Source organism: Linepithema humile, chromosome 5 (assembly GCF_040581485.1).
Source record: "Linepithema humile isolate Giens D197 chromosome 5, Lhum_UNIL_v1.0, whole genome shotgun sequence".
Classification (NCBI taxonomy): domain Eukaryota; kingdom Metazoa; phylum Arthropoda; class Insecta; order Hymenoptera; family Formicidae; genus Linepithema; species Linepithema humile.
Genome location: NC_090132.1, coordinates 5,760,226 through 5,778,269, shown reverse-complemented (window position 1 = coordinate 5,778,269; position 18,044 = coordinate 5,760,226). Strand labels below are relative to the sequence as shown.

Below are 18,044 nucleotides of genomic sequence, written 5' to 3'. Positions count from 1 at the left end.
CGGGTCGACCCGGTTATACGTCCGGAAAAATCGATCGTCAACCGGCACTAGCAAATTTTACCTTGCAGCAATTCGATGTCACCACCGAGTTAGTGTAATCCCTAAGATAACATCGATTAAAAGTTGATTAGCTCCATGAAAGATTATGATATTACAAAAATATTATTGCATCAAACAGAATTAGTCGAACAGTATTGCAATTCTTTTTGATGGGCTTGTTGATATTTGTTTCCTCGATAAAATTTTAATTGTGTTAATTTTTGTACAGCCAGCCACGTATAAAAATTGAATATCAAAAAGTTGATAAATAGATTTTATTATATTTTTATTAGCTTTTCTCTTTTTTTTTTATGTGAAACATCAATTCCAACTTGATCGAAAAATCTGTCATCGAAATTTAATACTATTAAAACAAGATAAATGTATGTATAGATGCAATAGTCACAGTACTTGATACTCTATCCGATTGCTTTTACATCATGTTCGTGCAATTCCATCCAAAATTTTCTCTCTAATCGCTCTTACAGCGGAAATGAAACGCAGCATACAAAGTTTGAATTCACGTTAAAATGTATACATTCTCTTGTTTCACGGATTTCACTCAGATCAAATCATTTGCTTGGTTGGTTGTTAATCATTCGCAGAAAGTTATCGTTTAAGAGCGGAACGTGCCTGCCGGGCAAAGATGATGGTTTAGGAGGATATATCAGCGGCGCGATGGTTTTGACCTATAGGAATAAACAGTCCCTCAAATTTCCACGCAGTGCTATCTGCCACCGTTTCACTCGATACAAGTAGTTTGATGGCAAAGCAAACTAAGTCTAATGCGATCAATTTGAGTTAGCGACTCTTCCTTTTGTTTCATAATTGAAAACACGGTTTCATTAAACTACATGTATAGAGTTCGATTCGCGTATAATCCGAGCTCTTTTGTCGAAATTAGATTTATTTAATATACCAACACTTTGATATATGATATTTTATACATTACATTAATATTTAATTGATACTTAGTTAATACTTATTTTAATACTTAACAAAACAAAATGATTATGATTATGGTTAGCAAGAAATGTCACAAGAGCAGCATGTTATATATGATAAAAATATCTAAAATTTTTTATCTAGAAAAGATAATTCTTTTTATTTCTTTTTAATACATAATATTATCACTTTTTTCTACGTTTGAGATTTTTTTAAGTACTAATAATACACGGCTAAATATGCATGCCATTATCGGAACTCTCTAGGATGTGACTCAAAAATGCATTATTGTATTTCCATCAAAATTGTGTTCAGATATGCATATTTGCACCAATCACACGTCACGTATGCAATTATTTATACATACATGTGATTCGACAGATCAGCCGTCGCGGAGCTTTTCTCATTAATCAAGTTGATTTTACTGCCAGAAGAATTTGTGTTGGCGTACAAAACAACTACTAATATCTTAAAAAAGTTGTTTTTTTAATTCTCTTTAGAATGTTCTTTTATTTTCGAAGCATTTGATTGATAACTTTAATTAAAAATAAACTTAAATATTTTATCTATTCATGAAGTCTTTAATTTTATTTATTTATTGTTATTTTTTACTAAATAAGAAATATAGTGAAACAATAAATAAGATGGAATAGTAATATAATAGAAATATGTTGAAAAATACATATAATTATTAAATAGTTAATTAATTTGTAAGCAAGATATAAATGCGATTTATTTACTTGATACAAAATATAGCAATTCTTAGTCAACATATTATACTCTAAGATCTGGAAAAGAAAAGTTTGTATTTTTTAACTTGAAATTGTTTTTATTTCTGTTAACAATTAAACTTCTAAATTAATGTGAATTTATAATACTCAATCATCAGTTTCTGTGTTTCCTAAAGATGCATATTTCTATACGCGTAGAAATGCAAGTCAATCGCAGCTACTTCTTTAAGTTGACAAATATTAATTGAGTTTTTTAATTGATTTTCCAGTTTGATAAAGCCGACACTATTTTATCGGAAGTTTACCATCTTTGTAAAAGCGAGTATAAGTAGAACGGTGAATATAAGTGGAACAGAGACACTATTTCCGTTCGAGTAACTTCTTAAGTAAGCAAACTCATTTTCCCTTTTCCACATCTTCAGTAAACTCGTTTGCCTTTGTCCTACGAAAATGGTTGCATTCAATAGTTCGAGCTGGTTTGTCGTAAATCGAATTGGACCACCTGTTACATCTACGTCACAGAACGTTGATTTCTTGCCAGATTTAATTGAGAGAACAAGATAGAGAATTGGGAAAGTATTATAAAATTATTATAGTTACTAAGTACTATAATAATTTTATAATAGTCAGCACTGCATAAAATATTTGAACTTATTTATTTTAGAAGAAAAAAGTTGCTTAAATATCTAAGATTTCTAAAAATTAAAAAAAATTAATAACTAATTATAATTTTTAAAAAATCTTGGTTTAACTCAATATATCAAAGATGTTTGTTTCATAAAAAAGTTTATTAAATATCAAATAGAAGCAATCAATTTTGCTGTTTTATTCTACTTGTATCAAATTATTTTTTATTTTTTTTTAGAAAATTTAATTGTTAACATAATAATGTTTTTATTACGTTCTTGTATTATCGGGGAAAAATTATTTCAAAATTCTCTGTTTCAAAGAACGCTGCGTTTATTAAGGCAATCAGTTACTCGAGAAGAAAAGAACAAAAATAAACAGATGCGTACATGCGATAGTAAGAATTTAAAAAATGACGCAATATAGAAGCAAAGGTATTATAAATATCGGCACGCGTGCCAAAAATAAAAATACAAAAAGAAAGGATAAGAAGAGAATCTCGAAAAAATAAGCAAAATGTTCTGCGATGTTTCGTTCGTACATAAATCTGAGATCGAGAGGTAACGCAATCTGGCAAGCGCTTTTTCAATCTGCTACATGCACTCAAGAATCGTCGTTTCCATTCTCGCAAGAGCTTTCTCGAACGGTTTCTTGGAAAGTTATTTGAGTCATATTGTTGTCTTGAAAGAGTAAAGCTTACCTGATAATACTCAGCAATATTACAAAATGATTCACGATAACTTAGTAAGCTTTTAGAACTTTCTTTCTAGAAAATTTTCAAAAAAAATTTATTTGAAAGTAACTAACAATAAGACAATTTTTATAAAAGATATATTTTATATAATATACTTTTATAGAAGATATTCTCTATGGATTAATAATCTAGTGCATTTGAATTTATAGATCATTGTGTATATTTATTAGTACACATATTTTTATATAATTTCAAGAAAAATCTTTTTCTCTGATTATATATTTTACTGTATATTTCTAGAAGTACTCAATCACAGTTTTTTATGTAGCATTATCTTTTACTTATGTTTGCTGTTATGCCCTACTTTTCTTGATGTATGTCCAGAGAAGAGCTAAATCCGTATATGATGGATCCGTATTTCTGGATCTCTGAATCGGTACATTTGCGAAATTCATTTCTCCGGTTATCTGCATTCTTATCCTTGTCCGTAGCATATATCTCTCTGTAACGTAACAATGATTATGCGAGCGAAAGACTTTCCGCGTGCAACGTAATCCAATTTTGAAGTTTTGCATAGGCATGTATTAAACACATCATAGATTGTGTGCTGATAACCGCTATCACCGTTAATATGAGCTGAGGCCGTCGCTTCATTATTCTTGTTTGTCCCGTCCCTCTTTCCAATCATCACTCTTGGCTGTATATTAACCCCATCGAGGGAACCTGATGAACGCTGGAAGGAAAAAAATATCAACCGAGAAACCGTAAAGTGTAGGTTTAATGTATAATATAAAAACTAAAGTTCACAAAGACCCACAGAAATTTCGCAACATATGCATTTAACATTGCAATCTATTCTCTGTTTTATGTGTATAGAAAGAAAGCAATAACAAATATTTTTAAGTCTATTTTTTTACTAAAGTAATAAAAAAAATTTATACAGATATGTTAGCATATTCTTTTCAAAATATAGATTTTTATAAATACTTAACACAGATAAAAGAAGAGAATTATCATATAAATCATTTAGTAAAAATACACTCGTCAATTTCTAGAAATATTTTTAAATCTTAAGATAGCTCTTTTTTAAGATAAAAGTGAAATTTTATTCACTGTTAACGTTGCAAAAGATATTTCAAATGTTTACTGCAAAAATTTCATGTTGCTAGTCTGAATGAGTACTTTATATTCCGTTCCGTTCATAAAATTCAATATTTATAAAAAGGCACCCCTCATAAAAGTAACGACGCTAAGCTATAAAGTAGTGAAAATCAACGTTGGATGCGACGCGCATATAACATTGCGCTTAGTTCCTCGCGCTATTCATCTACCTATTATCGAAACCCTGTATTGGATTTGACCCTTGACATTTTGGCGGCATCAATGACCTCACACACATCGTAATTCTATCCAGACCTGTTTTCTGCCGACCTGTTTCTCTCGACCTCACCTTTCCCCTTTATTCGCATGTGAGATTTACACAGCTGTTCGCGAGTTTGTTACAGTATTTTACGAAAAAAATTATTGGGAGGGAGAACTTAAACATATATACATATATATTTTGATAAAATGATTCTAATTTAATATTCTTAATTAATTTTATTTTAAAAATGACGGCCAACTATGTATGTTTAACTACATACTTACAATTAAAGTTTCACATTCAGATTTTTTGCACTAAAACATTACAAATATAAGTTATTCTCATATTTTTCATACTTTGTTGAAACGTGTCAATGCTCTCGTAATAAAGGTTCGCAAACACTTTTAAAGCTGCATTAGATCTTGTTTGCTGATACAGCGAGTAATCAAGAAGAGGAATGAAATAACATAAAACGTTAGTTGACATAAAACAAGAAAGAGCTTTGTTTTTTCTATATTTTTTTCTAATTTTTAAATGATTATTTTTTTTAATCCAAGAATATATAATATTATGTTGCATATAATATTATAACACTATATAATGATTATTATTTAAATTTAAAATTATGCAAGATATGTGCAATTGTAGTATTCTTTCATACAATCTTCTTTTAAAAAGAGCTTTGCAATGGATAATTTGGACTATTCTGAGTTAATATTGGTAGCTTACAAAGGGCGCGCCGCCTGCTTTGCGATAAACACATCGGCGGTACAGCTGCTGCGATTTATTTATAAGTTCCTCGGATATACTGCTTTCGCGGCTATAAATAATCCTATCGGCGTTCTACCTTTCCGCGATATTAGGCACGTCGTATCTCGCCTCGTTGAAGGGGGAAAGGTTTGTTGTGCTCTTGTTGCAGACCTTAACCCTCCATGCTAACAATTTCCTCTCTCATTCGCCGAGTCATAATTACTTTTTCTCAATATATACCGATTTTTATCCGAGTTTGTATATATATATATATATATATATATATATATATATATATATATATTTAGGGCACTAGAAAAAATTAATTAATCTTTGAGAACAGAAAATATCAATTTTTACATATATATTTTAACAATCAATACCTTTTCTCTAGACAATCAATATAATTTTGTATCTAATAGTGTCGCAATTTTTTTTAACTTGGACTTAATTGAACAAGATTATTTAAACTTTAGGAATCAATGTAATAATAAGCTACACACATACACAATGTATTTATTTCTTGTTTTTTTTTCCAGAAAATAATAAAGAAATTTACAGCTTATGTTCTTAAATTGCACACATAAAATGCAATATATAATAACAATCTATAATGTACAACATATTGTTAGTAATAGCGATTTTTAAATGGAGTCCAAAAACACCTCTGCGACCTTTGGAGAAAAAAGAACTATGCAGCTATGCTTCTCTTGTTAATTGAGAAATGGCTTTAGTATATTCTACTGATATTTCTTTCTTTCTATGTATACATATATGTATACATGTATGCTTATTAGTCATAATTATGGAAGCGAGGAGAGCATTGTTTTGCATTCTTAAACAAAAAGATAATTAGTGTAAATTTTAATTTTTACTGAAAATTTCAAGATAATTGTATAGATAAAATTTCCATTGTTTCTTTATTTTATATTCCTATTCCGATGGGTAGATATAAGGAATATGTTAAATAAAGTTGGTAGTTTAATTGAAAGAGGAACGATTACTTGTATCGCACATTTCATCACGAGTGAGACATTTAGCGCGTTTAATATATCAGCCCAGTTATTAAAAATTAAATTCTATCGATGAAATAACACAACATGCTCTCTACAACGTCATCATTGATCACTTCCGGTAACTTTCACATTACACCCACTTTTACCCACGTCATTACATCAGCTTTATTCTACGCCCGGTTTAACATTATGATGTCACACCTCCGTACACTTTATTACCATCTAATTTACCGTGTGTACCAAAAACGTCATCATTATTATTTCTACATTGAACTTTTCTATGTCATAATTTTTTCCATTACGCCCAGCAAATCGATATTAATTCTGCAACGTCGCACATAACGCGAGAGTGCATAAACGAGTGGTTTTGTGTGGAGAAAAATGTCGTTTATTTTAAGGTCTTTTTTCCTCACGGAGATCACCTGGGAAGTTTGTTCGTTAAAGGAATATTCATCTCTCGTGACAACGAAGAACGGACACACCGGTGACACTCTTCGACACGGAAAATTATTAATTACAGGCTTGGACGAACGTGCGCGATCCAATGAAAATTTCTTTCAAGGTTCAATGCGCATTTTGCGCGATAGACAGACGAGCCTTGATGCGTGGGTGTTTCCACACATTTTACACACATAAGAATTGCATTGCATCCTTATCTGCTATTGATTCTTCGCCCTTTTTGTCAAATTTAATAATCGACTTCAGAAAGATGTCATATATCGTAATCTCAGTACCGTTAGAAATAATTAAAAATAAATTTCTTGTTAAAATCATTAAAACTAATGTAAGCCACAACTTCTCTTTAACGCGAAAATAATTAACTAGTATTTCACAATATCGATGTCATGTCATAACTCTTTTTATCACTATTTTCGTCATTATCCTGCATAAAAAAATTAAGTGTTCTGCAAATCGTTGAGTATCGGATAATGAGGAACGAAAATTAATGAGGATATGCCTCGAATTGCTGCCATTCATTTTTTTATCCTTTTACCCCCATTTTATTAAAAATCGTATGCAGTAGATATAGCCCACTTGATCAGACATTCATGCCGCGTTGTTGGTGCATGTTCACGCTCGTATCACTTGCTCGATAAATTCGTGTAATAATAGTGACATCATTAGAAGCAGAAGATTGTATATGAATAGAAATTTTATTTTTTACGTTATCTCCGTAAAATAATTTTTTAGTTAAGCAAATATAGACTGTTGCCTAATACGCATTTTTTTGTTTAATTAACGTAGGAATACACGGATATTTTTTATTTCGAATATTTGTTTTTAAATATTCCAAAGTAAAAATTTACAGCTTAAAAATTTTTTAATTAAAAAATTAAAAAATTAAATAAAAGATTTTTTAAATATTACGAAAATATAACATTGCAAAATTTTGAAAGTATCTAAAAATATTATGAGACATTTATTATTAAGATTCTTAATAATATAAAAAAACAGAATAATTCAGAGTACTTTCAGGATCTAAGTAAACAAGTAAATATACTCAAAGTCATTTAAAAGCAATCGTTACCTAGAAAATAGATTATTGAATAACAGCTCAGAGAGTGAGGTGAGACCTTGTATAAACTCGATCCGTGAAATCGAGGGACATGTTCTCCTTGATCGTATGTTAGACTCATTTCGAAAATCGATTTCGCTTTTCCTAGACGCTCATAAAGCAGTGCTCGCTCGTGGGAACCGCATACGACAACGATGATGACGATGGTTCATAACATTTTACGATTTCCCGCTTCGTCTTATTTTATTACGCACTCGTGAGACGTACGTTCGCCTTTGGAGCGTGCAATTTTGCATAAATATATATCAATCTGTCGTCGAGCTTTGGGCACACCAACAAAACGAATCAATTTATATCAAAATTTACAATCGACTTCATCCTTCATTTTCGATGTAATCCGCTTTCTGAAGCGGAATATTTCCGCCCTATTAGTTTAACACCGACAATTATTTTATGAGTTGAACTTGTGCAATTTATTTGAACCGGTGTAAATCGTGTAATTCAATTTTTTGTTTGTTTCTTCAATTTTTATAATATAATCAAATTTATGGAAATACGTACTTATTATAGATTTTTTAATATGTATGTGCAGTTACTTTTTTTTATCTTAAAGAATGTCGCCTGTATTCTTTTTGCAACAATATTTATGAGCCAAACAAGTTTTTAGCAAAATAATGGTCATTGTGACTAAGAATTTAATGGAAAAGATTATAAAAGCTGTAATAAAATCATGAAATTTTATAAGCTCATAAATTTGCTTCGTTAAAATGCGTTATATGTAACAAATATAAGTGTTCTTAAAAATACGTTTTACGTTTTATGCAATGCAAGATAGAGGTCTTTATAAGAATGCTAATGCACTTATTCAGTGCAAAAAAAAAGTGTCGACGCAAAATGCTAATGACTTCGTTATTGTTGCTCAAAGAAACGTGCTAGGAAATCGGCGACATCCATCAATATGAACACCCGTTGGATCTTTCAATTAGCGTCATTTACCAGCCGCTTCTTCTCATCGTGAAACAACGGATCATTGATTGGCATTAAGCCGGTCAAACCGCGGACAGAATCGCGAACTATAAATTAGCCGCATCTGTCAGTTCAAACGCGCTGCTCTATTTTTAACAGTCTGCAGCGCGCGTGATACTTTGATTTTGACGAAGAGCATAACGCTCGTGCATCTGATCTTGAAATATTAAACGGATGTACGAAGTTTGCGGCTGTTGGCTGGCTTGGTGCTGTTTACGGCCAGTAACCGCTACGTTACCTCGGAATGATTTGATTGCGTATATCGATCGATATGTAGACGTTCCAGCGCCTACGCGGGTGGCAGGTCTAGCTTCTGTGCCTTCAGTTCTCTCTCGTCTATGCATATGATTTCGCATAGCCGACGCGCTGCGGGCGAATCTGCATTGACTGGTGTATGAATCCGTGTGCATCGGCATCGCGAATCATATACATACAACGCTCAGGTATATCTATACGCAGCCACGCCTTCATACGAGGCAACCGCGCGCAGCTGGTAGACGGTAGATTGGTCTCTATATACCCGGAACTATATCACTGCTGAGGCTTTCAAATGCGCTTTCCTCCGGTTGCTTAATGGAGTTTAACCGCGACAGCGTCGTCGTAGAAATTTCACATCGTGCCGACGTGGTGGTGGACCGACGACTTTGTACCACAAGGATTTACCTGAGTTAAACGATGACCGACATAAATTAAAACTTTATATATATAATGTAACATAATAAACTTTATATATATATATATAAAATGATTATATGCGTTCAGAAATTTTGCGTCAATTCTAAAATTTACTTTTCTGATAGATAATGTGTTAAATAATGCAATTAAAAATTTAAAAAATATTTTGAGGATTTATTCGGAGACTTATAAAGTTATTCCAAAGTAATTGTAAATTATAATGAGTTATAATAATAAATTCTTTAACAGCATCTTCAGAAAGTAACTTATCGATCCCCCAGAATGTATAAGAGTAGGGCTAACGACTTTACCTTGTAAAACTTTTACTGTTTCGAAACTCTGCAGGGAAACCAAAGACGAGCTGAAACGTTATGAAAAATGATTATAACAGAAGCGTTTACGAGTTAATGCATCATTGTTGAAAGATTATGTATTAATTAAAAATACGAATAATATTAAGTGCGATTTTAAATATGATGCATCGCAAAGAAATATGCACAAGAAGAATACTTAACGATATCAAATTCGTATTATTCATCAGGGTTTTGTCAATGAAATTGAGCATTAGAGCATGTGAGAAAATGTATCTTTATTTTTATAACAAGTCTAATATAAAAATACTTCTCCGAGAATGGAAGCTATGAACAGCCGAAAAGCTTTTAGGTTTATGAGCAGCGAAAAGTCCATTTCATAGAATGGCATCTTAGGTCGGTGTTCGTACAGAGCGCAAACGAAATATGCGTTGCGGAATCTCGTTACTAAAAATTAGTTATGGATAAAATATTTCAATATTATTTAGCAGCAAAAAATCGTCGCTAGACTCTGCATATTTACACAAGTATAATCTGTAATTTTTAATATATTTTAATTGATAATAATTATTTTTTATAATTGACAAAAAAATTATTATTTAATTTTAATAGAGAAAAATTTAATAGAGAAAAATAGTTCTTATATGTTAAATATCGAACGGATTTTTCTCCTCTTGGCGATATTACATAATGAATATATTATATCAATGTCCTATATCTTGTTATGTTACATATTTCATATTTCTTTTCGCAATGATTCATGCTATGCAGCTGTAAAGCTGCGCGAAAATATTGAACACGTCAAATACAATATGTCAAAGTATGTTCACGAATGCGTTATTTGCTTCTAAAAAAAAATGAAATAATCTGAAAACATTGCAAAATATTATTTTTATCTTAAGTAAACAGTATTTGCAGTTCAGGAAAAGTGATCAATAATGTTGTTTTATTGTCGACCGTATATCCGTTTTCTTTATCGTCCCATTTTTTCAGCAATATGTCAGGGGAAGATGAAACAAACAGCTTTCCGCTGATTAAGATCAAAGAAAGGAAACTGGAAACCTTTCTTTTCGCTTTTATATTTCCATCGCGTTTCTCGTAAATCTACTTCCTCATAGCTGGCTTCTAATGCTGATCATACTTCGAATAGTAGAAATTTCATCTAAATTATCTCTGCATTCTTTCGTCCAATGTCATTACATTGCATTAAAACGTAGTTTCGAAAACAATTCAATTAAATCGGCATTTTAATAAAATAAATACCAATCTAATTGCTTATTCAATAAAATAATTAGAGAATTATTATTTTATTTCTTTTATATAATAATGTTTTTTATTATTGATTGTTGTTAAATCAATAGCAATAATTATTTGAACAATTAATTGCGGAAACCAAAATTAATAACTTCAAATTTTTATTGAAATTAATAGTTCAATTCTTAAATTTTTAGATTTGTTAAACAATTATTTTATATAAAGTAGGAAGCTTCTTATTTTGGTTTTTTGATTGAAATATCTAAATTAAAAATAGCGAAAGATATATGGAAAGAGGTGAGCACACTATCTTTATTTTCTTTTTTTATTGACTTGAATATATCGATCGGAATATAATTCTATTTTGTGAGCACAGAAGTGTGTAAAGGTACAGGGGGCGTTTTCCATAACACGCTTCATCTGCCATAAAACTGACTTTCAGGTTCTCCAGGCCGATAACCCACTAGATGGCTAGCATCAGAGGAAAAACGATGGTAGAGATGATGAGAATAAGATCAGCGTTTCGATTAGCGTCTTCAGGAAATGCTAAATATGCATCAACAAAAATCTATGTTATACAAAATTCATCAAAGAAATATACAAAAAATATCAGTTTTTAATTTTTAAGAGATATATCATATCTCTTGTCTGTGAGATTGTTGCTATGTTAAAATATTACAAAAGTAGTTAAAGTATGTAGTAGTAACATTTGACATATGAGATATACGTTTCTCGATACAAGGGATGTAAGCACAAGCGCAATAATAATTGAGAATACTAATTGAAAAGGATGGACGAATGATAGCATGCTGCGCGTGGCTAGGTCGTGGGCTGACGATTTGGATAGGTCAGCGGCGTATCGCACGGCAATAAAAAACAACAGCGCGTGGCGAGAGGAACGAATGATAGCGCGTCGCGCGCGGCTAGACCTTGGGCTGTACGATCTAGGTGGGTCAGCAGCGTGTCGCACGGCAACGAAAAATAACAGCAGTACGGAGATCACGCCTCACGCGCCATTTCTATCCGCTCGCTGCTTGCGTGTTACTCCTCTCGCGCGACTATTTATTTTTTGTCATGCGATACGCTGACCTATCCAAATCGTACAGCCCACGGTCTAGCCGCGCGCAACGCTATCATTCGTCGATCCTTTTCAATTAATATCTCAATTATTATTGCAGCAATTGCAAAAGGATTTTTCTGTTCAGTTTATCGCGATCTACACGAGCGTTTAGACGAACATTGCTATTAAAGCAAAGTCAAACGATGATATTATAAAAGTGATGAAGTTAATTGCATCGTGAAATTTTCTTGCAAATTATTTCCCACGTGGAAATATCGTGCCGAAGTACGCGCAAACATAATTTGGCAGGCGTCGTTGATCGTATGTCGAACGTTTAAACTTTTATTAATAGAATCCACCTCACTTATTCGATGGTCAAATCGGTGCACCTGTGTGTGTGCACCGCGTTTGTCGTGCCAGCTATTCACTCGTCGGAAACCGTCGGTTACTACGACGACCATATTCACGGCTAAAGGAGGACGCTTCCCCACACATTTTTCGCTGTAGAGTAACTTACTTTAGCAGCAAAAGCTCGGACGCGAATGCATCGCAGCAACTCAGTCGAGCGTTGCGTGATATTTTTATCAAAAGCACGTGGAGAATAGTGGTTCCGCTGCGACCCGCAGCTTGCCACTGTCAGCCGGCATTATGTTGTAGCGATCAATGGCATACTGCAATTGACACGTATTTCCAATCGGATTATATGTTGTATAAATAATGATACATGATTTATCAAAGCTACTCGTAACAAAACAACGTGCTTTAATGATCGAATTGCATGAAAAATCGTGTTATGATAAATCAATAAACGACATTAAGTCATAAATCATAATTTTTTAATCTCTTTGAGTAATAATAAACGACATTAAATCAACTTTATCGTTGCAATAAAAAATAGAGATTAAGATAACTTTTTAAAGGTGAAAATTTTGAAGTATATTTTTCAAAGTATTTTATTGCTCGTATTTATTATTTCATTACTTTGTAATTATGACTTTAAATCGTCTAATTTTGCGTGTATTTTGCGTATAAATTTCCGTACATAGTTTTGATCCAATAATTTCTTTTATTCCACATTTATTCAATTTTAACTAATACCAATCGCCATGCTACGTAATTTCTCGACTTTCACCGAATCGTGTCACTGCTACCGTTTTAAAAATAGTCCATGACGCTCAGGAAGACAGATATCGCAGCTTGCCGTCTCATCTTAACGTTCGTCTGACTAACGCTCGAGTATGATACAAAATGTTTCCGGATTTGGCGAAACCGAAAAGGAAATCAGATCGTCGCAGTAAGCAGTCCGACGGTATCCAATTTTGCTTTTCTTTCTCTTTCTCTCTCTCTCTCTCTCTCTAGAACGATCAATTCTCTCATTTTGATTCATCCGTATGTACAAATACGCGAGCCAAGCAGCGCATACATTGGACTAAACTTCGCACGTCAACAAAGGTACAGAAACAAAGGAAGAGAACGGACAGACGAACGGACGGGATATCGGTATTCTGAGTCGCTGTGAACAGGATGTGCGTTGTTCTCTCAACACTTGACAGCCATACGTTGACATCAGCATACATGTACGCGTACATTATCGAGCGCGAGTTTTACACGTGTGCACTACGTGTCTATAACGGGTGCCTACGAACTTTTCGGCAAGCAAAAATTTGTCATGAGAATCGACTTGACAATTGAGATTTATTTCTTTAAGGAATAAAAATAAGGATTTTAATATTAAAAAAGCAAAATTAATATTTATTTATTAGATTTGAGAAAAGCACCTATAATTGGAAAGTAAAATTATTGAAAAATATATTATATGTACAAAGTATAATACTTTTTGACTGTTAGTTTATTATAATGTAAAAATTGCAATCTATTTTTACATAAAACAAGCCTATATTTTCCTTAACATTTAAAATATTAACGTCAGTACAGAGAAATTAGCAAGAAAAATAAAAGATTTTTGTAATTTGTTTTGACTTAATTAAAATTATATAGAAATCAATTAATTTAAATTAAATTTACAGTTTAATATAAACCACAGTAAATAAATTGCATTAAATTTAATACGAAAATAGTAGTTTAAAGCTCCGACATAAGACTTTCATTGTTATCAATGTATATTTTCGTAGCTGAGATATGTAAAATAAATTTGAGTCACCTCACACAGATGATACAAAACTGATGTATGAATCATCTCACGGATGATCCAGAATGGATTCATGAATCATCTCTAAGGTCTACGAACTTGAATGCTTGAATCTTTTGAATGTAGATTCATAGACTTCTCTATTTGCAGATCTTTATCTCTTTTTTTCAGAAATTAGACACTTGCAAAATTTAAAAATCAACATTTACTAAAAATATAATATTAAAATAATAATGACAGTTTTTCATAGTGTTCTTTTTATTTGTTTTAATTTTTTCTATGTTTTATTTTTTTTTATTATTTAAATCTAACTCTTTTTCAAACATATTTGAATATTTGAGTATTTTATAGAATAATCAATTTCTTGTATGCACACTTTTATGTTTAATGCATGGAAAATACTGGTGTGCACACAGGTGCACAACTTTCACACCGGTTAGTTTACAGCTAGTTCGACCTGACGTGCAATTACTAATACAACGCGAATGTATTAGCATAAAGCCAGTGGCGTGCCCAATGGCCAAAGTTTACTTTTGCGATATCTAAGGATTATTTACAAGTTCGCTATATTACCAATCCAATTTCTAGTTTGAATTACGTTTGTTTAGCATTAATATCGATCGTGTGCATTCATCTCTACGCAAATGTCTAAATCTCTTTAGGAATTCCTATTTAACATTTGTGGTAATCTGCAAATCTGTTATTCAGTTTGTGATATTCTAGATTACATATAACTGTTATTAAAGATATAATTAGTTGATATAATTAGTTGATAGTATAAATACAACTGTTTGAGAAATTTTAAAAAATTAATATAATTATTTATTACGTTAATTAAATATTTGCAAGGTAAATTTAAATATTTATAAGTTTTAATAAAGAAAACTAAAAATAAAATAAATAGAATTTATCCTTAATAATTAATTTTTTTAAACACATTTTATAAATTATAATTAAAGAAAAGTTAAATTTTGTTGCTCTTGTCTCTCGTGTGCAAAAGATTATACGAAATGTAAGACATTTTTTAATAATTCACAGATAGAATTATGTAGAACATATAATTATAATTTCTTTGAAAAGCTACAATTCTATTCCATATTTCATAATTTATATATTGCTTTATTAGTCAAGAGATGGAATTTTGCTGAGAATTCCAGCTGTTCCATTTCCGCTAGATTCTTCTACCAATCCTGAGCACGTATTAAAACGGTACTCACGTAAAATATGGTATTAGCGTCATTAACTGGGGTCAGTGCGCCTAGAAAGGGCGCAACGACGTCTAGAATACGCAATGTATTTTATCTATTTACAAAAATAAATATATGTGATTAAACGAGATATGATAGTGAAAATAATGATTGCAAAATGGGAAATAAAAAATTTTCTAAAGATTTTTAAATTTTTTACAAAATATGAATTTTAATAAAATATTTTGACAATTGTTTTATGTCGGGCAGGTGTCGTCAACAGAGGAGATTCTTTCCGGAGAAGAAGATCGAGATCAAATTCCTTGGCGCCTGCCGAGAAAGAGACTGAGGAACGGCGAGCACCGCCTAAGGAAGTCGCCTCGCACACTGTCGCTATGCTGGGCACAAGAGGAGTTGGGAAAACCGCTCTTATCAGTCAGTTTATGACCAGCGAGTGCATAAATGCCTACGACAGACAGAGAGGTGAGTTCCATAACATACTTTATGCCATACTCGGAACATGATAAGGCAATGAAGAAGATATGATTTTAAGACTAACGATAAAAAGAAGAAACTACACGATTCTTATTTTCACTTATTATTATGCTATTTTCATAAAACTGATATCATCGTTACCGATTTAACAAAATAAAAAACTTTAACGTTGTACTAATGGTCAATGGAAATCATCAATCACACGTTCGATTTTTAGAATTAATATTACAAATAGATGTAACAGAATTTTAATTTTTATTTAATATTTAGATTTATGACGGAATGTTTTAATAATTACTAAATTATTAAAAATTTAATATTAAAAGTTATAAAATAAAGTTGATATCTGTTTAATTAAATGTTTTTGCTAAAATAAAAGGTTAATTCAAAATTATTTTATAAAACCACACATAAAAAGAAATTAGAAATTTATGTATAGTCAATACAGAGTTTCTATCATAATCAGGCTTCTGAAGGATTACGTCTAATCCTATTAGATTAGTAAAGATGCAATGTATTATAATAAGAGAAGCACCAAACGTAATCCTGTTCGAGAGCAACGGGATTAAATCCCTCTCAACAATACGTTTCATTACGATGTTGTGTAAACGCGACCGTGTGGAAACGATCACAGGGAGGAAATCATTGAACAGTTTTCGATCGATTCTGTAGCAAATAACCTCCATGGTAGCTTTCAGCGATTTGCACACGGCACGATCCTCGATTATATCGCGCGAGTTTACGTGGCGATCTCCTGTGTATATTTCGATTGCGCTCCGTTGAAAGACGGCGCCAAGCTCCGCCGAGAAAAGCGTAGTTTCCGGTTTCCTAAATGCTTTGGGATATACGCTATTCTCACTGAATAAGTCGCGGACGACGCTTTTAAATCGATACTATAGAACAAGATCAATTGATTCCATAATATAAGAGTATCAATAGACGAATATTCTATGTCTGATCATACAATACTTTTTCTCCTTTGAATTCTCAACTGAATAATATTAATTTCGTGCAGGAAAATTTAGAAATGTAGTAATAGCGCATATACACACACACATATACATACAGGGTGTTTCATAATGTCCGTGCCAACGCTCGTGTGCGAATAGAGTGCGGTAAACTGAATAGAAAAGTTGATCGCGGCTAGATCGTAGGCTGTACGCTCTAGGCGTGACAGCAATGAGAATCGCATGGTAACGAAAAATAACAACGCATATCACTCCTGCTCTTGCTACGTGTTATTTTTCGTTTCCATGCGATCCTCGTTGTTGTCACGTTTAGAGTGTACAGCCCACGATCTAACTACGCGCAACGCGCGATTATTCGTCAATTCCTTTTAATTAATATCTCAATTACTATTGCAAAAATTGCAAAACGGTAAAGGACTTTTCTATTCAGTTTACCGCACTCTATCCGTACACGAGCGTTGGCACGGACATTATAAAACACTCTGTATATATGCGCTATTATTACATTTCAAAATTTTTCTGCACGAAATTAATATTATTCAGTTGAGAATTCAAAGGAGAAAAAGTATTGTATGATCAGACATAGAATATTTGTATATATATATATATATATATATATGTATATTTGATAATATAATAGTATTAATATAATATTTGCGATTAAATATAAGACAGACAAAAATGGCATATCAATATATGATGTATAAAATGAAAAGGAAAGTGCTAACATATGCATAAAAAGTACATATTTGTTTTTTCATCATTTTGTCATCAAATAGAATATATTTCGAGTTGTTTACTTAAAAATTAAACTCTGCGGTATTTAAAACAAATTGAAATTGGACATGAATATGTAATGTATTAAATTTTTCTACCACTCAGTATTGATTATTAAAGCATTGGCGATGTCTCGCGTAATACAGAATTTGCGTAGGTATTTGGGTCGAGGACCTACACCGTCTCGACGATGATGTGAATAATCGTCGCCGCCCTGTCAACCATCCTTGCAGTATCCACCTGTTAAAACAGACAGAGATAGCTTTTGCACCGTTCGATCCCATTGATCTTAATTGTTCTATTTCTATATTTTTTTATTAACTTAGCTGAAAGCCGCACACTACGAACGTTTATCTATTTTTATTATAAATGATTGTTTTTTATTGAAAAATAAATTTATTTAAGTTAGTTCTATTTTGAAAAAATTGGATTATTTAATTTTAATTTCTCACATAATATTA

At 31.9% G+C, this 18,044-nt stretch overlaps 1 protein-coding gene across 2 annotated transcripts in view; it reads left to right on the top strand.

The window, feature by feature from the left end:
- Nucleotides 1-18,044, top strand: part of Rgk3 (Rad, Gem/Kir family member 3) — a 38,537-nt gene that overhangs the window by 8,129 nt on the left and 12,364 nt on the right. For both annotated transcript variants that reach the window (XM_012363512.2, XM_012363511.2), the window contains exon 4: nucleotides 15,614-15,826. In XM_012363512.2, coding sequence (XP_012218935.1) covers nucleotides 15,614-15,826 — 213 coding nt within the window. The remainder of the gene's footprint in view (nucleotides 1-15,613; nucleotides 15,827-18,044) is intronic.